General features: G+C 47.1%; 1 protein-coding gene across 3 annotated transcripts in view; it reads right to left on the bottom strand.

Moving 5' to 3' along the window:
• atf6 (activating transcription factor 6) overlaps window positions 1-5,675 on the bottom strand; it is a 420,957-nt gene extending 415,282 nt beyond the window's left edge. For all 3 annotated transcript variants that reach the window (XM_072274311.1, XM_072274312.1, XM_072274313.1), the window contains exon 1: window positions 5,400-5,675. In XM_072274311.1, coding sequence (XP_072130412.1) covers window positions 5,400-5,475 — 76 coding nt within the window. In that variant the 5' untranslated portion in view covers window positions 5,476-5,675. The remainder of the gene's footprint in view (window positions 1-5,399) is intronic.
• Between the last annotated feature and the right edge of the window lie 16,997 nt (window positions 5,676-22,672).

Here is a 22,672-nt window from a genome sequence, read left to right as displayed (position 1 = left end):
GCCAAGACCATCATTACACGCGCTAACCAGAACCCATGGATGACTGAGGAAGTGCCTGCGCTGCTGAGGACCCATGACTCTGCCTTCAGAGCAGGCGACAAGGCAGCCCTAACAACAGCGAAGGCCAAACAGTCCCAGGCCATCAGAGGGGCAAAGCGTGCACACGCCCAGCAAATCCACAGCCACTTCCAGGACAGTGGCGACACGCAGCGCATGTGGCAGGGCATTCAGGACATCACCAACTACAAGACAACACCAACTGCCTGTGCTGGAGATGCCTCCCTCCCAGATGTGTTGAACAACTTCTACGCTCGTTTTGAGGTGGAAAATGACATGGCAGCAAGGAAGACCACTCCTTCTCCAAATGACCAGGTGCTGTGTCTTACCGTGGCCACTGTGAGGAGAACCCTGTGCAGGGTTAACCCACGGAAGGCTGCTGGACCAGACAATATTCCTGGCAGAGTGCTTAGAGGATGTGTAGACCAGCTAGCTGAGATTCTCACTGACATCCTCAACATCTCCCTGAGCAGCACCATCGTTCCTACATGCTTCAAGGCCGCCACCATCGTCCCCGTGCCGAAGAAGTCTTCAGTGTCCTGCCTCTTACTGTCCCGTCGTACTCACATCCATCATCATAAAGTGTTTCAAGAGGCTTGTCATGAGGCACATCAAGACCCCGCTGCCCCCCTCACTGGACCCCTGCAGTTCGCGTACCATCCCAACCGTTCAACAGACGACGCCATTGCCATCACCCTCCGCCTGGCCCTAACCCACCTGGACAAAAAAGACGCGTACGTTCGAATGCTGTTCATGGACTTCAGTTCAGCATTCAACACAATCATTCCTCAGAAACTGATTGGAAAGCTGAGCCTACTGGGCCTGAACACCTCCCTCTGCAACTGGATCCTAGACTTCCTGACTGGGAGACCTCAGTCAGTCCGGATTGGAAGCAGCATCTCCAACACCATCACACTGAGCACGGGGGCCCCCCAGGGCTGTGTGCTCAGTCCACTGCTGTTCACTCTGCTCACCCATGACTGTGCAGTAACACACAGCTCGAACTACATCATTAAGTTCGCCGATGACATGACTGTGGTGGGTCTCATCAGCAAGAACGACGAGTCAGCATACAGAGAGGAGGTGCAGTGGCTAACGGACTGGTGCAGAGCCAACAACCTGTCTTTGAATGTGAACAAAACAAGAGTTGTTTGTTGACTTCAGGAGGACATGGAGCAACCACTCTCCACTGAACATCGACAACTCCTCCGTAGAGATCATTTTGAGCACCAAATTTCTTGGTGTTCACCTGGCGGAGAATCTCACCTGGTCCCTCGACACCAGTTCCATAGCAAAGAAAGCCCGGCAGTGTCTCTACTTTCTGCGAAGGCTGAGAAAAGTCCATCTCCCATCCCCCATCCTCACCACATTCTACAGAGGTTGTATTGAGAGCATCCTGAGCAGCTGCATCACTGTCTGGTTCGGAAATTGCACTATCTCGGATCACAAGACCCTGCAGCGGCCTCTCTTCCCGACATTACAGACATTTACATCACACACTGCATCCGTAAAGCAAACAGCATTACGAAGGACCCCACGCACCCCTCATACAAACTCTTCTCCCTCCTGCCATCTGGCAAAAGGCACCGAAGCATTCAGGCTCTCACAACCAGACTATGTAACAGTTTCTTCCCCCAAGTCATCAGACTCCTCAATACCCAGAGGCTAGACTGACACCAACCTACTGCCCTCTGCTGTGTATATTGACTTTTTATTATTTATTGTAATGCCTGCACTGTTTTGCGCACTTTATGCAGTCCTGGGTAGGTCTGTAGTCTAGTGTAGTTTTTGTTTTGTTGTACGTAGTTCAGTGTAGTTTTTGTATTGTTTCATGTAGCACCATGGTTCTGAAAAATGTTGTCTCGTTTTTGCTGTGTACTGTACCAGCAGTTATGGTTGAAATGACAATAAAAAGTGACTTGACTTGACTTGGATTGTACACATACAGAAGTTTTATTTCACTGATCTCAGCATGTTAAATCTAATTTTGAACAAGACCAGAATCTTTCAACCAACTCCAGTCCTTCAGTTCACCTTCAAGGTGGCCACATTACTGATGTCTTTTGCAAATACACAAGTATCTGGCAAGTCCGTTTTCAGTGTAAACTGTCTGCAGTAGAATGGGCGAAAGAAACCACATAAAGTAGTATGAGCAACGCAGACATGCTGCTTTTGCAGAATTTGTACTACTCAAGCTTCTACACTTCAATAGCTTGACTCTGCACATGGTTCCCACACCAAGTATGAATAAAGCATTAGCAAGAGGAAGTGATCACAAACAAAATTCTCAAGGCTAGATTTGAAATGCCCCCAGAAAGGTCCTGAAACACATCTTTGAGCCTCCCTTGGAGTACTTTCCGTCTTTTAGCTCAATGTTGCAATTGCCAGCTTTCTGCAACGTCATCAGCCAAAATATGAATGCTTGGAGTTCCTACCCATTGCAAGAACATCAGAGCCTGAGCATTTATTTTGGCATCTTATAAGAAATAGTAGTAGGAGTGGATCACCATAAAATGAAATCAAGGCTGATCCTCATGAGCTTCCACAATCCAAATGCAAGTGGTGCAATTTCGTTGCACGGTATCTGCGTACCATTGCTGTCTGCATGCATAATTGCGATCTGAATGACTACCATCATCTCATGTATTTGAAAGTAATCTGCCAAATGTTACAGTTCATCTGAATATTCTGACATTGACATCAACAACAAAGGGCGGTATTGCTAGGATGGGAGAAATGTTTTCTGTGAGAACCTTTTGGTCATGCTCAGGTATGGTGCATCACTTCTTCATTCATAACTTTGATTGTGAGATCAAAGTGTCACAAGCTGAAGAAGAGTCATCTATAATTCAGTACAATGGATTGCAGTTAATTGGGCCATTGGTTAATCAAGGAAGCCGCTTATTTGGGACAACTCTTAAAGAACAAACACGAATTGAGAAACTTGCTGGGATTCCCCTGGTTTATTTGGGTCACTATGCCACTTAATTGGGGCAAGAGACTGTTGCCAAACAAATTCTAACTAGTGTCAGTTGAATGTGTTTGTGTTCAAAAAGCAGAGGTTTTTCTCACTGATAGTTGGCAAGAAGTAAACAATAAGACAGTTCAAAATTGTTTTGCTTACTGTGGTTTCAAGCATTCAGGCTTGGAGATGTCAGAAACGGCTAGGCGTGAAAATGAAATTTTTTCACTCATTTTCAGCAAGTTAGAAACAACAAAGAATTTGAAGGTATTGTCAATAATCTTAAATATTACAAAGAAAATGAAGGTTTGGAGGATGCAATCATCAATAGCATTGTATGAAGCCAGTTCATTATCTACACTAGGTGCTTGCACTGATTTCGTTCATTGCTTGCACTGGATGAATTCCTCCATTGATAACTGTTAGGAACTAACGCACAGTTTTATAGTACTGTAGTACTATTGGTAGTGTTCTAATTTGTTTTGTACTCCATTTAAATACATAGTTTGTTACATAATTTGTTATTTCTACACTCTTTCCATGGTCAGGGCATGAAGAGAGACAGGGAGAAGGTCAGAGATTGGGGCTGAGAGGAAAATTGGATCAGCCACGATGAAATGGCAGAGCAAATTCGACGGGCCAATGGCCTAGTTCTGCTTCTATATCTTATAGTGTCATGGAGGCTTCAGTTAATTGGAGAAGCCACTTAATTGGACCAAAATATACTGGTCCCGATGTGTCCCAATTAACCAGAATTCACTGTACATGCAAGACTCAGAAACAGTATTCAGCAAACAAAGCATTATCTGCATCAGTAAACTCCTCATATTTAACAGCCTGGAATCCTGTGATGATTATTTAGTCATTTCCTGACTACTGATAGCAAAATTCCTGCCATACTTCTGCTGAAGCCTTGTAGAAATTAATGAACAAGAGATCGTAACTGGGTATTAGAACCATCCCAGGAAACCACTGATACAGTCATCATAGTTCAATGGCTACGTGAAACTCCAGGACTAAACTTAAATATTTACCTAATTACATGTGGTGTCACAGCAAAAACCTTGCACTCAACATCAGTAAGACCAAAGAATTGATTATGCACCAGAAAGGGTAAGATGAGAGAGCACACACCAGTCCTCAGAGGGATCAGAGTGAGCACCTTCAAGTTCCTGTGTGTCAGCATCCCTGAGATCTATTCTGGACCCGACATATTAATGCAGTTACAAAGAAGACATGACAGCAGATATATTTCATTAGGAGTTTGAGGAGATTTGGTGTGTCACCAAAGACTCTTGCAAATTTCTACAGATGTACTGTGGAAAACATTCTACATCACTGTCTGGTACGGGGGGGAGGGCATGACACAGGATCAAAATAAGCTGCAGAAAGTTGTAATCTCAGTCAGCTCCATCATGGGCACTAGCCTCCGCAACATCCAGGACATCTTCAAGGAGCAATGCCTCTAAAAGGTGGCATCCATCACCAAGGACCCCCAAAACCCAGGACAAGCCCTCTTCCCAATGCTATCATCAGGGACAGATACAGAAGCCTGAAGGCACAAACTCAATGATTCAGAAACAGCTCTGCCACCTGATTTCTAAATGGACATTGAACCCATGAACACCACCTTACTGCATTTTTTTCTCTTTTTCTCTTTTTGCACTTCTTATTTAACTTTTTAATATTATCTACTTCTTATTGTAAATTCAGGTTTTTTTTTATTATGTATTGCATTGTACTGCTGTCTCATATGAGCAAATTTCACCACTGATTCTGATTTTCATTGACCTGACATAAACTTTGATGCGGTCAACAGGGTCAACAGGACAGAAGGCATTTGGCTGGAGAAATCCCTAGCAGTAGTTCGGAATTCTTTGATGCCAAACTCATTCGTGTTGCGAATCATTTGTCGGTCATTTAAACATTCACTGACACTACAGGAATCAATTCTCAACGTTTCCATAACCGGAACTTCTTCGCGAGGAGGAAGCTACATTCAACACATCTCAAAACAAACCACTAACGGACAAATGAAGAAGCATGAAATTCGCGTGAAACAAATCAGAAGAAAATACTGTGGGGTCCTTGGATGATGCAGATTAAATGACAACAGCTGCCAGCTTATAACATTACTAAAAACTACATTTCATAAATTAATTGGATAACATTACAACCCAATGTCACCCAAAGCATCGTTGCCGTTCACAGAAACCGATGGTCACTTTCACTGGCCTTTAAATAGAGTATGTCACTCAATCTGCAATTACACGATCAGGAGCCTTGGCAAAACTTGCGGTCTTCGTGGAAGGCCGACACGTTACAGAGTCAGATCCCACCGGAACAGGAGCTGGCCTACTGCGGGCCTCCCGACACTCACCCCAGTCCCGGTCCCGGGACCCGCTGCCAATCTCGCAGCCCGCGACGTTCATGAGCTCACTGAAGTCGGCCGCCATGCCCCGGCTTCCCGATCCGTTCTGGTGCCCTCCCCGGTTTATTTCCTCTCCTAGTTGTGTCAGATTGCTTCGTCTCCGGTTTATTTCCTCTCCTGGTTGAATCTCGGTCTGTTCCTACTCCCGGTTTAGTTCCTCGTCGCCTTGTTTCGGATCTCAGGCTTTCCGTCACAAACAACACGTCCTACTTCACCATAACTCTTTGCCGACTACGGCGAGTCCGGGGGGTCAATCAGCGGCAGTTCAAAATCGCGCAATTTGACCAGCGAGAAGTTGGCGGATGCGCTTGTCACCTGTCAGTCCGCTTCACGGCGGGGGGTATACCTGCCGGGGGATTGTGACCCCACTGAAGTGAATACATTCCCAATTCTGGGGATAAACTACGACAATGCATATCAACTTCTTACTTTGACTCCAGTCCTGATGAGGGGTCTCGGCCCGAAGCATCGACTGTTTAACTCCTTTCCCTAGCTGCTGCCTGGCCTGCTGAGTTCCTCCTGCATTTTGAGTGTGTTGCTTGGATTTCCATCATCTGCAGATTTTCTCTTGTTTCTGACTGGTCAAGTTTTGTTCCTTCTACTTTTATGTTTTAATTCTTTTCAGAAAAAAGTATTTTAATCACTAATTATTTTTATTCAAAATAATCAAGAGAATTTAAAAGTCTTTGAACATTCGAGTTTGAAAAATTGTTGCAGAGCCTTGTTAAGTGGCAAGGAATATGGAAGGACCTTCAGATGCTGAGATGTCAACAGTACAGGACATGTGAAAAAAACAGCGAAAGCAGCAGGCAGGAGAACATAGGATGGAGATTCCATCATTAGTTGCAAATCCATGGGTCTAATAAGCTCTTAGTGCTCCTGTCCTATCTGCCTCCATCACTTCCCCTGGCAGCCCAATTTAAGCACCCACCACTCTCTGCAAAAACAGATCTTGCCGTGCACATTTCCTTTAATCTTTTACCCTCTCACCTTAATTTCATGTCCTCTAGTACTTGATATTTCTATCCTGGGAAAAATATTCTGACCGCCTGCCCTATCTATACCTCCCATAATTATACAGATGTCACTCTCCCTATTGTTAATTCCCTATCCTTCTCCCAGTTTCCTTTGATTGTGCCACGGTTCCGACCACTAATTTCCCATTTGCTTCTAATTCTCTTTGATGACGACACACCTGGTTTCCATCAAGACCTGCAGCATAAGAACCCCGGTGTTACAACCACAAGTCGCCAGATCATTAGTTTTGCCTGTGCGGTAATTAACGTTTCCCAGCCGCTTAAGACCGTGTGATCTAAGTTTTGCTCCAGTTTCAAGGTTTACCTATGAACTCTGTCTCCATGTCAAGATCTCTCCTGTTTGCTGTTCAACATTCACGTCCGCGTAAGCACCCTAACTCAATTTCCGTGCCTGTGTCCTGCACTTGGGTTTGCTTCATTCGCTCATTGCAACAGAACGATCTGGCCACAATGGACCCAGCAGACACGAACACCCTGCAACAAGCCCTCCCCAGCCAGGGCTTGCTGCTGGTTTGCACAATCAACTTTGCCGGGATGTCATAGAGAACCTCCGTTCCCTGTTTGCTAACGTAACGAAGATCGGTGACCCGGTGGACCGTGTATCCACTCATTTTACCCCATCCACTCCTGGAACTCTGTCTAACCAGCCCAGACAGCCTGTAGTAGCAACCCCCTATGTGTCAGCAACACCCCTGCCAAGAGAGCCGCACGTATCGAACCAGAACACTACGCTGGGGATTTGGGGAAGTGCCGGGCCTTCCTTCTGCAATGCTCCTTGGTGTTCAAACAGCAGTCATCCACGTTCTCCATGGATAAGTCAAAGGTAGCTTATATCACGGGGTTGTTGTGGGGAAGTGCCTTAGCGTGGGCTACGGCTGTTTCGGATAATCAGCTGGATATCTGCTCTTCTTTCCCCACCTTTATCGTGGAAATGAGAGAGATCTTTGACCACCCGATCCATGGTAAAGATGCCGCTAAGCATCTACTCACTCTCCATCAGGGCTCACGCAGTGTTGCGGAATATTCTGTGGAGTTCCGGACGTTAGCGGCCAACTTGGGGTGGAATGATGAAGCACTCCAAGGGGTATTTCGGAATGGTCTCAGCAATGTGGTGAAAGACGAGTTGGCAGCAAGAGATGACACCGACAGCCTGGATTGCTAGATCTGCCTAGCCACCAGGTTGGACAATCGTCTTCGAGAATGCCATAGGGAAAGAACTGGTCGACCACCACCTTTGATCATGGCACTCTTTACTGTCTCCCACCTGCACAAGTCTCTCTTCTCCTCCTGCTCCTAGAATAGCTCCCAGCCCGGCCGTTTCCACCGCCCTAGGACAGGAACCCATGCAGCTAGGACAGAACTGTCTTTCTCCCACAGAGCGACTCCGGAGATTGAGAGTGGGGGAGTGTCTCTATTGCAGCCAGTCTGGCCACTTCCGTGCTACCTGCCCCCTTTGGCCAAAAGGGAAGGCTCACCAGTAGAAAGGAGGACCCTGGTGAGCCAGACAACATTCCCTTCTGTCCCCCGAACCCGGATGCAAATCCAAGATACTTTACGTTACAACCAACAGTCCCTGCCTCTGTCAGCTCCAGTGACTCCGGCGCTGAGGGAAACCTTTTGGATGGAAACATAGCTTCCCAGACCGGAATTCCTCGGGAGTCATTGAGTACCCCTCTGGAAGCCTGGGTACTGGACGGTAGACTTCTGGCCCGAGTCACACACTGCACACCAGCCCTATTTCTTATTCTCTCCCAGAACCATGGGGAACAGGTACAATTTAACCTAATTTCCTCTCCTCAAGCTCCTATAGTTCTTGGGTACCCCTGGTTAAGCCGCCATAATCCCCACATTGACTGGTCCACCGGGAAGATAGTCAGCTGGAGTCCGTTCTGGCAATCCACTTGTCCACAATCGGCCCTTTCCCCTGTGAAAGTCACCGTGACCTCATCTGCCGCTGAAACCCCCGATTTATCCAAGGCTCCAGCAGAGTATCACAATCTGGGAGAAGCTTTTAGCGAACAACGGGCTCTTTCCCTGCCTCCACACCGCCCTTACGATTGCGCAATTGACCTTCTCCCCGGAGTCCCTCTACCCTCCAGTCGACTGTATAACCTGTCCCAGCTAGAAAGTGAAGCAATGGAGGCCTACCTTAATGACTCTCCCGCGGCTGGCATTATCTGACCCTCATCTTCCCCTGTTGGTGCAGGTTTCTTCTTTGTGGGGAAGAAAGACGGCTCACTGCATCCTTGCATTGACTACCAGGGCCTGAATAGCATAACCATAAAGAATAAGTATCCACTGCCCCTTATCAACTCTGCTTTCGAACCCCTTCACGGAGCCGCCATCTTCTCTAAGTTGGATCTACGAAGTGCCTACCACCTGGTCAGGATAAGGGAGGGAGATGAGTGGAAAACAGTTTTTAACACTCCTCTTGGTCACTTCGAATATCTGGTCATGCCATTCGGTCTCACCAATGCCCCCGCCGTCTTCCAAGCCCTGATAAACGATGTCCTTAGGGACTTTATTAACCGTTTCATTTTTGTTTATTTGGACAACATCTTAATCTTCTCCCGCAGTCTTCAGGAACACACTCACTATGTCCGTCAGGTTCTGCAGAGATTTTGGGAGAACACACTATTCGTGAAGGCTGAGAAGTGCGAGTTTCATGTCCCTTCTGTCAGTTTCTTAGGGTACATCATCAAGAGTGGGCAAGTGAGGGCGGATCCTGAAAAGATCTGGGTGGTGACGGAATGGCCAAGACCCACAACACTCAAGCAACTCCAGCGACTTCAGGGGTTTGCAAACTTTTATTGTCACTTCATCAAGGATTACAGCCGGGTGGCAGCGCCCCTTACTCGACTCACATCTCCTACGACCCCTTTTCACTGGGACCCCGAACTGGACTCAGCCTTCTCTGAGCTGAAGAGGGGTTTCACCTCCGCTCCCATCCTGGTCCAACCTGACCCCTCTTGTCAATTCATTGTGGAAGTTGACGCCTCCAACTCTGGGTGGGAGCGGTCCTCTCCCAACGCTCCAACCCAGACCAAAAGCCCTGTCCCTGGGCCTTCTTTTCTCGCCGGCTATCCCCACCGAACGGAACTACGACATAGGGAACCGGGAGTTACTGGCCGTCAAACTCGCTTTGGAGGAGTGGAGGCACTGGCTGGAGGGAGCAGAACATCCATTAATCATCTGGACAGATCACAAGAATTTCACATGCATCCAAACCGCCAAACACCTGAATTCCTGGCAAGCCCGTTGGGCATTATTTTTTGGCCGTTTTAGATTCACACTCACCTATCATCCGGGTCCAAGAACAAGAAGCCAGATGCTCTCTCCCATCAATCTCTCTCAAGTCTGGAGATCCTTTTGTCAAGCCCTTGGAGCCTCAATAAACCTGTCTTCCAGCTTCCATCCACAGACTAATGGTCAAACAGAATGAGGAAACCAGGATTTGGAAGCAGCAATGCGCTGCATAACTGCCAACAACCTGTCATCCTGGAGCACCCATCTCATTTGGGTCAAGTACGCCCACAACTCCCTGGTCAGCATCGCCACCAGAATGTCTCCCTTTGAATGCTTCCTCGGTTACCAACCCCCTCTGTTCTCCGCTCATGAGGATGACATTGCTGTGCCTTCTGTTCAGGCCCATCTCTGCCGGTGCCGCAAGACCTGGAAGGTTGCACGCGCAGCCCTGCTCCACTCAGCTGACCGCAACTGGAGGATTGCCGATTGCCATCAAATTCCTGCACCAAATTATCGGTCTGGGCAGAAGGTTTGGCTCTCATCAAAAGATATCCCCCTCAGGAATGAACCCAAGAAACTTGCGCCTCACTACCTGGGACCATTTGAGATTGAGAGTGTCATCAACCCCTCAGTGGTCAGACTCAAACTGCCTGGATCCATGCACATTCATCCCACGTTCCACGTCTCCCAATTGAAACCTGTATCTGTCAGCCCTTTGTGCCCTCCTGCCAAATCCCCTCCACCCACCCGGATCATTGACGACCACCCAGCGTAGTCATAGTCATAGTCATAGTCATAGTCATACTTTATTAATCCCGGGGGAAATTGGTTTTCATTACAGTTGCTCCATAAACAATAAATGGTAATAGAACCATAAATAGTTAAATAGTAATATGTAAATTATGCCAGTAAATTATGAAATAAGTCCAGGACCAGCCTATTGGCTCAGGATGTCTGACCCTCCAAGGGAGGAGTTGTAAAGTTTGATGGCCACAGGCAGGAATGACTTCCTATGATGCTCAGTGCTGCATCTCGGTGGAATGAGTCTCTGGCTGAATGTACTCCTGTGCCCAACCAGTCCATTATGTAGTGGATGGGAGACATTGTCCAAGATGGCATGCAACTTTGACAGCATCCTCTTTTCAGACACCACCGTCAGAGAGTCCAGTTCCATCCCCACAACATCACTGGCCTTACGAATGAGTTTGTTGATTCTGTTAGTGTCTGCCACCCTCAGCCTGCTGCCCCAGCACACAACAGCAAACATGATAGCACTGGCCACCACAGACTCGTAGAACATCCTCAGCATCGTTCAGCAGGTATTAAAGGACCTCAGTCTCCTCAGGAAATAGAGACGGCTCTGACCCTTCTTGTAGACAGCCTCAGTGTTCTTTGACCAGTCCAGTTTATTGTCAATTCGTACCCCCAGGTATTTGTAATCCTCCACCATGTCCACACTGACCCCCTGGATGGAACCAGGGGTCACCGGTACCTTAGCTCTCCTCAGGTCTACCACCAGCTCCTTAGTGTTTTTCACATTAAGCTGCAGATAATTCTGCTCACACCATATACACTGTCCAGCAAATACTGGATGTACGCCGCTGAGGCGGGGGTCTCCAGTACCTGGTCTATAGGGAGGGATATGGCTCGGAGGAACGCTCCTGGATTCCCCGCTCCTTCATTCTGGACCCTTCCCTCATCCGTGGTTTCCATCGAGACAATCTGGACAAGCCTGGTGGTCTGCCTGGAGACTCCTGTTTGGGGGGGGGGGTGGTATTGTAACGGTCCCGATTGTTAATTCCATATCTTTCTCCTAATTTCCTTTGATTGTGCTATGGTTCCGACCACTAATTTCCCATATGCTTCTAATTCTCTTTGATGATGACACACCTGGTTTCCATCAAGACCTGCAGCATAAGAACCCCGGCATTATAACCACAAGTCACCAGATCGTTGGTTTTGCCTGTGCGGTAATTAACATTTCCCGGCCGCTTACGACCGTGTGTTCTGCTCCAGTTTCAAGGTTTACCTATGAACTCCGTCTCTCTATGTCAAGGCTCCGTGTCAAGATCCTTCCCGTTTGCTGTTCAACATTCACGTCTGCGTAAGCATCCTAACTCATCTCCGTGCCTGTGCCCTGCACTTGGGTTTGCTTCATTCGCTCATTGCAACAACGGACTCATACCCTTTAATCCAGGCATTATCCTGGCAGAGCTATTCATATTTTTGTAAATGTGCAAACAAATTTGGACATAATATGCCAAGTGCAGCCTAGCTGAAGTTTTATAATACAGCAACTTCCTTAGTCCTCTACTCCAGGGGTCCCCAACCTTTTCCGCACTGCAGACCGGTTTCATATTGACAATATTCTTGCGGACCAGCCGACCGGGGGTGGGTAGGGTTGCCAACGGACGAGAGTAGCAGTCAAATACTCTGGGTTTACCCCGAAAAGACTACAATGACCATGAAGCCTTGCGCGGGCACCAGCGCGCATGCGTGTACGGTTTCTTTCTACAAATCGTTTTTGGCGATTCTGTTGGGAGGGGGTCTTAAACACGACCGGAATATCGGTGATAAGTGGCTAATACACTCAATTTCCTTTCTAAAAGGGTTTATCTAACGAATTTATTAAACACACAGCGCATATTTTCCTCAACACACATCAAAGTTGCTGGTGAACGCAGCAGGCCAGGCAGCATCTCTAGGAAGAGGTACAGTCGACATTTCAGGCCGAGACCCTTCGTCAGGACTAACTGAAGGAAGAGTGAGTAAGGGATTTGAAAGTTGGAGGGGGAGGGGGAGATCCAAAATGATAGGAGAAGACAGGAGGGGGAGGGATGGAGCCAAGAGCTGGACAGGTGATTGGCAAAAGGGGATACGAGAGGATCATGGGACAGGAGGTCCGGGAAGAAAGACGGGGGGGGGGGGACCCGGAGGATGGGCAAGGGGTATATTCAGAGGGACAGAGGGAGAAAAAGGAGAGTGAGAGAAAGAATGTGTTCATAAAAATAAGTAACAGATGGGGTACGAAGGGGAGGTGGGGCCTTCGCGGAAGTTAGAGAAGTCAATGTTCATGCCATCAGGTTGGAGGCTACCCAGACAGAATATAAGGTGTTGTTCCTCCAACCTGAGTGTGGCTTCATCTTTACAGTAGAGGAGGCCGTGGATAGACATGTCAGAATGGGAATGGGACGTGGAATTAAAATGTGTGGCCACTGGGAGATCCTGCTTTCTCTGGCGGACAGAGCGTAGATGTTCAGCAAAGCGGTCTCCCAGTCTGCGTCGGGTCTCGCCAATATATAAAAGGCCACACCGGGAGCACCGGACGCAGTATATCACCCCAGTCGACTCACAGGTGAAGTGTTGCCTCACCTGGAAGGACTGTTTGGGGCCCTGAATGGTGGTAAGGGAGGGAGTGTAAGGGCATGTGTAGCACTTGTTCCGCTTACACGGATAAGTGCCAGGAGGGAGATCAGTGGGGAGGGATGGGGGGGACGAATGGACAAGGGAGTTGTGTAGGGAGCGACCATTACAGACGGCGAAGAAAGTGTCCCGAAGGTGTGGGAGGGTCTGGGATAAGGACACCAAGTACCTCCTCATGGCGGAGAGAATCGCCTTCAGAGCTTGACGGAGACGGTTGATGTCCCGTCGGCAATTAGCGATAAAGAGATCCAGAGCAGGCAGAAGACCAGAGCGGGGTGTCCATGAAGAAGAGGAGGGTTGAAGATGGGAGAAGGGGTCATCGGTGGGGGTGGAAGAGTCTTCACCGCACCTTGTTCCCATTCCAACCTCACTCCTTCCGAACGCTCTGCTCTCCACTCCCTCCGCACTAATCCTAACCTTATTATTAAACCCGCCGATAAGGGGGGGTTCTGTTGTAGTCTGGCGTACTGACCTCTACCTTGCCGAGGCACAGCGACAACTCGCGGATACCTCCTCTTATTTACCCCTCGATCGTGACCCCACTAAGGAGCACCAGGCCATTGTCTCCCACACCATCACCGACTTTATCCGCTCAGGGGATCTCCCATCCACTGCTACCAACCTTATAGTTCCCACACCCCATACTTCCCGTTTCTACCTCCTACCCAAGATCCACAAACCTGCCTGTCCTGGCCGACCTATTGTCTCAGCTTGCTCCTGCCCCACCGAACTCATTTCTGCATACCTCGACACTGTTTTATCACCCCTTGTTCAATCCCTTCCGACCTATGTTCGTGACACTTCTCACGCTCTTAAACTTTTCGATGATTTTAAGTTCCCTGGCCCTCACCGCTTTATTTTCACCATGGATGTCCAGTCTTTATATACTTCCATCCCCCATCAGGAAGGTCTCAAAGCTCTACGGTTCTTTTTGGATTCCAGACCTAATCAGTTCCCCTCTACCACCACTCTGCTCCGTCTATCGGAATTAGTCCTTACTCTTAATAATTTCTCCTTTGGCTCCTCCCACTTCCTCCAAACTAAAGGTGTAGCTATGGGCACCCGTATGGGTCCTAGCTATGCCTGCCTTTTTGTTGGGTTTGTGGAACAATCTATGTTCCATGCCTATTCTGGTATCTGTCCCCCACTTTTCCTTCGCTACATCGACGACTGCATTGGCGCTGCTTCCTGCACGCATGCAGAACTCGTTGACTTTGTTAACTTTGCCTCCAACTTTCACCCTGCCCTCAAGTTTACCTGGTCCATTTCCAACACCTCCCTCCCCTTTCTCGATCTTTCTGTCTCTGTCTCTAGAGACAGCTTATCCACTGATGTCTACTATAAGCCTACTGACTCTCACAGCTATCTGGACTATTCCTCTTCTCACCCTGTCTCTTGCAAAAACGCCATCCCCTTCTCGCAATTCCTCTGTCTCCGCCGCATCTGCTCTCAGGATGAGGCTTTTCATTCTAGGACAAGGGAGATGTCTTCCTTTTTTAAAGAAAGGGGCTTCCCTTCCTCCACTATCAACTCTGCTCTTAAACGCATCTCCCCCATTTCACGTACATCTGCTCTCACTCCATCCTCCCGCCACCCCACTAGGAATAGGGTTCCCCTGGTCCTCACCTACCACCCCACCAGCCTCCGGACCCAACATATTATTCTCCGTAACTTCCGCCACCTCCAACGGGATCCCACCACTAAGCACATCTTTCCCTCCCCCCCACCTCTGCAATCCGCAGGGATCGCTCCCTACACAACTCCCTTGTCCATTCGTTCCCCCCCATCCCTCCCCACTGATCTCCCTCCTGGCACTTATCCGTGTAAGTGGAACAAGTGCTACACATGCCCTTACACTTCCTCCCTTACCACCATTCAGAGCCCCAAACAGTCCTTCCAGGTGAGGCAACACTTCACCTGTGAGTCGACTGGGGTGATATACTGCGTCCGGTGCTCCCGATGTGGCCTTTTATATATTGGCGAGACCCGACGCAGACTGAGAGACCGTTTTGCTGAACATCGACGCTCTGTCCGCCAGAGAAAGCAGGATCTCCCAGTGGCCACACATTTTAATTCCACATCCCATTCCCATTCTGACATGTCTATCCACGGCCTCCTCTACTGTAAAGATGAAGCCACACTCAGGTTGGAGGAACAACACCTTATATTCCGTCTGGGTAGCCTCCAACCTGATGGCATGAACATCGACTTCTCTAACTTCCGCTAAGGCCCCACCTCCCCCTCGTACCCCATCTGTTACTTATTTTTATGAACACATTCTTTCTCTCACTCTCCTTTTTCTCCCTCTGTCCCTCTGAATATACCTCTTGCCCATCCTCTGGGTCCCCCCTCCTTGTCTTTCTTCCCAGACCTCCTGTCCCATGATCCTCTCGTATCCCCTTTTGCCTATCACCTGTCCAGCTCTTGGCTCCATCCCTCCCCCTCCTGTCATTTTGGATCTCCCCCTCCCCCTCCAACTTTCAAATCTCTTACTCACTCTTCCTTCAGTTAGTCCTGACGAAGGGTCTCGGCCTGAAACGTCAACTGCACCTCTTCCTACAGATGCTGCCTGGCCTGCTGCATTCACCAGCAACTTTGATGTGTGTTGCTTGAATTTCCAGCATCTGCAGAATTCCTGTTGTTTGCATATTTTCCTTGCATGAATATAGTGATAAGTCAATTGTCAGGGGAGCTTGAGGTAAGTTTTGAACGAACTTCCAGTAGAAGTGGTAGAGGCAGGTTCGATATTATCATTTAAAGAAAAATTGGATAGGTATATGAACAGGAAAGAAATGGTGGGTTATGGGCTGAGTGCAGGTCGGTGGGACTAGGTGAGAGTAGCGTTCGGCACGGACTAGAAGGGCCCACATGGCCTGTTTCCATGCTATAATTGTTAAATGGTTATATAAGTAAATAGCGTTATAACATTTTAAGTAATGTTTGGATATTAAACACGCAGCGCATATTTTCCCCGTATGAACATATAAAATCATTGCAAAACACCAATATCGCTGAATCAGTGGGAGCCCTGGGCTTGTTTCCCTGCAACAAGACGGTCCCATCGAGGGGTGACGGGAGACAGCGATACTCGAAGGGGGTTCCTTATGTCCAGTCTATTCCACAATTTAGTTTTCGTTGCATTCATTGCAGAGATATGTTGGAAATGGAAGCAACGTTTTCAGTGCTTTCGTAGCTATCTCAGGATATTTAGCCTTGACTTTGATCCAGAATGCCGGCAGAGATGTTATATCAAACAGACTTTCCAGCGCGTCGTCATTTGCAAGCTTGAAGAGTTGATCTCCTTCCCACGCTGACATGGATGACGCGCGGGTAATGACCTCGCATGCGTGATTGCTCAACAGTGGGTGTGACAGGGAATGAGGAAATGTGCAGCTGACTCCTATCGCCAAATCATATCGCTTCCTCACATGCTTTGCGGCTCGGTGGTTGGGGACCGCTGCCCTACTCAATGCCCTGACCAATGAAGTCAATGTGTGGCCAATTTCGGGGAGCTCAAGACTTGGACCCAGGATCTCAATGGATAGCTAAGTGATCTCATGACCAGTAAAACAAATTGCCTGCAGGGATGGGGTTCATGGAAATTCATAGGGTACTACAGCAGAGAAACAGGCAATTCTGCGCACTATGTTGATGCCAACCACTGTACTTGTCAGTATACAGTACCTGCATTTAGACCAAAGCCTCATATGTTCTGGAGATTCAGGTGATCTTGCCCAGATGCATCCAAAATGTTGTGAGAGTACCTGCCTCTCCCTCCCCCTCTGGCAACACATTCCAGGTTCCATTCGCTATGAGTGAAAAGTTTCCCTCTAGTTTTCCTCTACGCTTCCTAATTCTGACCTTACATCCACACATTCTCTTGTTTCCACCAAGGGAAAAAGGTTGTTACTGTCCATCCTCTGTATCTCCCTCATCATGTCGTTCTCCAGCCTCCAGTTCTTCAGAGAAAACAAACCCAGCCCATCTAATCTTTTCATATAATCAAAATGCTCTAGCCCTAGGAACATTCTGGTGAACCTCTTCTGCTCTCCCTTCAGTGCAATCACCGATAGTATGGCAACCAGAACTGCACACAAGTACTTAAGGTGTTTTATCAACACGATGCCTCTGTTCTTAATTCTATGCAACAGCAAATGAAGGCAAGCATTGTGCATGCCTTCTTCACCACATTTTGCGCTGCACTGCCAGGTCACAATGGAATTGCATCCCAAGGTTCCTCTATTCATCAATACTCCCAAGGACCTGCCATTTACTGTTGTTGTTCCTTTTCATGCCTTGTGAGTGCATCATTTTTGCCAATTCCTTATCATTTGTCATTTTTACAAGGCTGAGTTACTCAGCCAGCACAGATGGAAAGTGTGCATGGAGCCAGCTGGATTTGAACCCGGGACCATTCACCTCGAAATCCGGTGCTGATGCCACTACACCACCGGCCAGCTACTATTTACTATAGATGTCTTTTATCTTCCAAACTGCATTACTTCACAGTTGGCTGTATTGAATTCTATCTTCTGTTGCTCCACCCAACCTTCTAACAGCTCAATATTCTGGGAAAAGTCTAAGACAATCTTCCTTGCTATCTGCAATACCACAAATCCTCTTGTCATCTTAAAATCGATCTATCATAACTGGTAAATTCATATGTAAGTTGTTAACATATATCATAAATGTCAAAGATCCTAGCACTGATCTTTGTGATATATTCCAGCCAGAAAAGGCATCTTCAACCACCACCCTCTGCCTCCTATTAGTAACAAGGCAATTTTTTTGGAACAAATTTGCCAACTAGCCTGAGCTATAACTTTTTGGGCCAATCTATCATGAAGATTTACACTCAGTACAAACTGCACCTCCAATCATATTACACCAGCATCTGTACAACAATCTGGAAAACTATCCAGGTATGTCTTCTGTATAAAATTGCAGCAGGTGGTGAGACTAATTCAAATGTAAATGTCAAGCAAGTCTAGTCAGCAAAATAGACTGTTCTATTTATTATAAATTACTATGATTGCACATTGCACATTGCACATTTAGAGAGAGGCGTAACATAAAGATTTTTGCTCCTCATGAAGGATGTAAGAAATAAAGCCAGTTCAATTCAATTCAATAGATAGAGACAAGTTAGGGAATGTGGGAGAAGTATGGCTCCATAACTTTCAAAGTAGAATGTCGCAAGTTAATAGATCTGAGGAAGGCTGATCTCAATAGGGTAAGAGATGATCTGGATAAAGGGAGCTTCAAGAACATTTGTCCACTGTATGTGGCCTATCAGTGGCTATAACCAGAACACCAAGTGTGAGTTAGATAGCAGGGAAGGTTCAGGCATAAAAGAGAGACACTGCCTAGTGGAGCAGTCATCAAAGAAGTGGTCATCGACAGAGTGATCTGAGACAGAGTGGTAGGGCTTTGGCAAGGTAAGTGGGTGAGTGGACTTCATTTTTTTTCTTTCCATTTTTTTCTTAGAAGAATAAAAAGCATGTCAAGGGTTAGTACTTAGCAGAAGAATAAAAAGCATGTCAAGGGTTAGTACTTAGCTCTTGGTGTCAGATGTGGAAATTCTGGGAATCTTCCAGTCTCCCAGATGGCCATATCTGTGGCAGGTACACTGAGGTGCAGTGTCTGAGAGACCGTGTTAGGGATCTGGAGCTGTGGTTTGATGACCTACAGCTTATTAAGGAAAGTGTGCAAAGGACAGATGGGAGCCACAAGGAGTTAGTCACCCCCAGGCTGCAGGAGTTGGATAAGTGGGTAACTGTCAGGGAAGGGATGGGAAGAGCTCAGATAGTAGAGAGCACCCCTGTGGCCATCCCCCTCAGTAATCATTATCTTGTTTTGGATGCTGTTGAGGGGAGTGACTTGACAGAAGACAACCACGGCGATCGGATCTCTAGCACTGAACTTGATTCTGTGGTGCAGAATGGAGAGAAGAAGATGAGGAATGCGGTAGGCATTGTTGCAATCAACGGCTGGAACGGACCCAAGTGCAGGACACAGGCATGGAGAGAGGGTTAGGATTCTTACGCGGACTTGAATGTTGACTTAAGCACCGAGCCAGGACTTGGATTTGACTGGAACACAGAGCCACAAAACCAAACAACGACAGACAATTCTTATCGTGGCTCAGAGCAGTGGCAAACAGCCTGCAATACTCAGCTGGACACAAGACGACAAAAAACAACAACAGTCCATTCGTATCTCAACTCCACGCAGCATGTGAAGTGGCAAATGGTTGGCAAAACTCAGCTGGATGGCAGGCTCTCAACTTGACCCAGGAACTGCAGACGGCAAGCTCTAGACTGGACCCAGGAACTGCAGACAGCAGGCTCTAGACTGGACACAGGGACTGCGGACAACAGGCTCTCGACTCAACCTAGGAACTGCAGATGACAGGCTCTAGACTCGACCCAGGAACTGCGAACGGCAGGTTCTCGACTCGACTCATTCTTGGCGGCACTCTATAGCCGCACTGCTGAGGTGACGAACCAGCAGTGAGAAGGTGTGAGCTAGAAATTTTATGCTGCCAGTTTGAATGAGGATCAGGTGCCCTAATCAAGGAGCCCAGTGGAACATGGGGAACAGGAAATTAACTGAAATGAGGAGACAATGGACCAGACTGTGACAATACCACCCCCCTCAATGGAAGCCTCCAGGCGAATTAACAGGCTTGCCCGGATTATCGACAACCCGGTCAGGTGGGGGGGGGGGGGTGGTTTGGCAGGAGAGTACTCTAGTTAGCGAGAGTTTGTAAGATAGTGTCTGTGTCCGCTGGGTCCGTGTTTGGCTGGTCCGTTCTGTTGCAATCAACGGCTGGAGTGGACCCAAGTGCAGGACACAGGCATGGAGAGAGGGTTAGGATTCTTACACTGGCTTGAACGTTGACTTGGACACGGAGCCTGGACTTGGACTTGACTGGAGCACAGAGCCACAAAACCAAACAATGAATGTCCAAGGATATATGGTGTATCAGAAAGGTAGGTTAGTAGGCAGAGGGGGTGGTGTGGCCCTGTGTATAAGAAATAATATTAAATCATTAGAAAGGGATGACATAGGATCGGAAGGTGTAGGGTGTCTATGGGTTAAGTTAAGAAATGGCAAAGGTAAAAGGACCCTAATGGCAGTTGTATACAGGCCTCCAAACAGCAGCTGGGATGTGGATTACAAATTACAGCAGGAGATCGAAAAGGCATGTCAGAAGGGCAATGTCATGATAATCGTTGAGGATTTTAACATGAAAGTGGATTGGGATAACCAGCCAAATACTGGACCTCAAGAGAGAGAATTTTTAGACTGTCTAAGGGATGGCTTTTTAGAACAGTTTGTTGTTGAGGGGATTGGCTGTGTTAGATTGGGTGTTGTGCAATGATCCGGAGGTGATAAGAGAGCTTAAGGTTAAGGAACCGTTAAGGAACAGTGATCAAAATATGATTTGAGTTCACTTTGAAATTTGAGAAGGAGAAACTAAGTTCCAATGTGTCGGTATTTCAGTAGAATAAAAGAAATTATAATGGCATGAGAGGGGAACTGGCCAAGGTAGACTGGAAAGGTACTAGCAGGAAGGACAACAGAGCAGCAATGGCTGGAGTTTCTGCCAAAAATGAAACTGCAAGACAGATATATTCCAAATAAGAAGAAATTTTCAAATGGAAGGACGCTACCATGGCTGGCAGATGAAGTCAGAGCCAAAGTAAAAGCAAAAGAGAGGGCATACAAGGAAGCCAAAGCTAGTGGGAAGATAGAGGATTGGGAAGCTTTTAAAAACTTGCAGAAGGAAACTAAGAAGGTCATTAGGAAGGAAAAGATGAATTATGGAAGGAAGCTGGTGATTAATATCAAAGAAGATACTAAAAGCCTTTTAAGTATATAAAGGGTAAAAGAGAGTTGAGGGTAGATATAGGACCAATAGAAAATGACGCTGGAGATATTGTAATGAGAAATGTCTAGATGGCAGAGGAACTGAATGCATATTTTGCATCAGTTTTCACAGTGGAAGAATTCTGCAGTATACCGGACATTCAAGAGTTACAGGGAAATAAAGTATGTGTTGTGAAAATTATGACTGAGGACGTGCTCAGGAAGCTTAATGATCTGAGGGTGGATAAACCTCGTGGGCCTGAAGGAATGCACTCTTGTGTTCTGAAGGAAGTAGCTGGAGAGATTGTGGAGGTATTAACAATGATCTTTCAAGAATCAATAGATTCTGGCATTGTACTGGATGACTGGAAAATTGCAAATGTTACTCCATTATGTAAGAAGGGTGGGAGGCAGCAGAAAGGAAACTATAGACCTATTAGCCTGATATCAGTGGTTGGAAAGTCGTTGGAATCGATTGTTAGGGATGAGATTATGGAATACCTGGAGGCATATGACAAGATAGGCCAAAGCCAGCATGATTTCCTGAAAAGAAAATCCTGCCTGACAAACCTACTGCAATTTTTTGAAGAAATTACAAGCAGCGTAAACAAAGGAGATGTAGTAGATGTGGTGTACTTAGATTTTCAGAAGGCCTTTGACAAGGTGCCACACATGAGGCTGCTTAGCAAGATAAGAGCCCATGGAATTACAGGAAAGTTACTAGCATGGGTGGAGCATTGGCTGATCGGCAGAAAACAGAGAGTGGGAATAAAGGGATCTTATTCTGGCTGGCTGCCGGTTACCAGTAGAGTTCCACAGGGGTCAGTGTTGGGACCACTGTTTTTATGATATATGTCTAGGATTTGGACTATGGGATTAATGGATTTGTGGCTAAATTTGATACAAAGATAAGTGGAGGAATGGGTAGTGTTGAGGAAACAGAGAGCCTGCTGAGAGACTTGGATAGTTTAGGGGAATGGGCAAAGAAGTGGCAAATGAAATACAATGTTGGAAAGTGTATGGTCATGCACTTTGGTGGAAGAAATAAACGGGCAGACTATTATTTAGATGTAGAGATGCAAAGGCACTTGGGAGTCTTTGTGCAGGATACCCGAAAGGTTAACCTCCAGGTTGAGTTGGTGGTGAAGAAGGTGAATGCGATGTTGGCATTCGTTTCTAGAGGTATAGAATATAAGAGCAGGGGTGTGATGTTAAGGCTGTATAAGGCACTTGTGAGCCCACACTTGGAGTATAGTGTGCAGTTTTGGGCTCCTTATTTTAGAAAGGATATATTGACATTGGAGAGGGTTCAGAGAAGATTCACGAGAATGATTCCAGGAATGAAAGGGTTACTGTATGAGGAACATCTGGCAGCTCTTGCGTTGTATTCCCTGGAGTTCAGGAGAATGAGGGGGGATCTCATAGAAAGATCTTAAATGTTAAAAGGCCTGAACAGATTATATACGGCTAAGTTATTTCCCATGGTAGGGCAGTCTGGGACAGGAGAACATGACTTCAGGATTGAAGGACGTCCACCTAGAGAAATTACTTTGTCACAGTCCAGTCTATGAAGTCTGCATTCCGGTTCATGGTCTGGTCCGTGGATTACGTACTCCGGTTATTCCATTTTTCCCTTGTTCC

This window comes from Mobula birostris, chromosome 12, assembly GCF_030028105.1.
Source record: "Mobula birostris isolate sMobBir1 chromosome 12, sMobBir1.hap1, whole genome shotgun sequence".
Classification (NCBI taxonomy): Eukaryota; Metazoa; Chordata; class Chondrichthyes; order Myliobatiformes; family Myliobatidae; genus Mobula; species Mobula birostris.
This window is presented reverse-complemented; position numbering and strand designations above follow the sequence as displayed.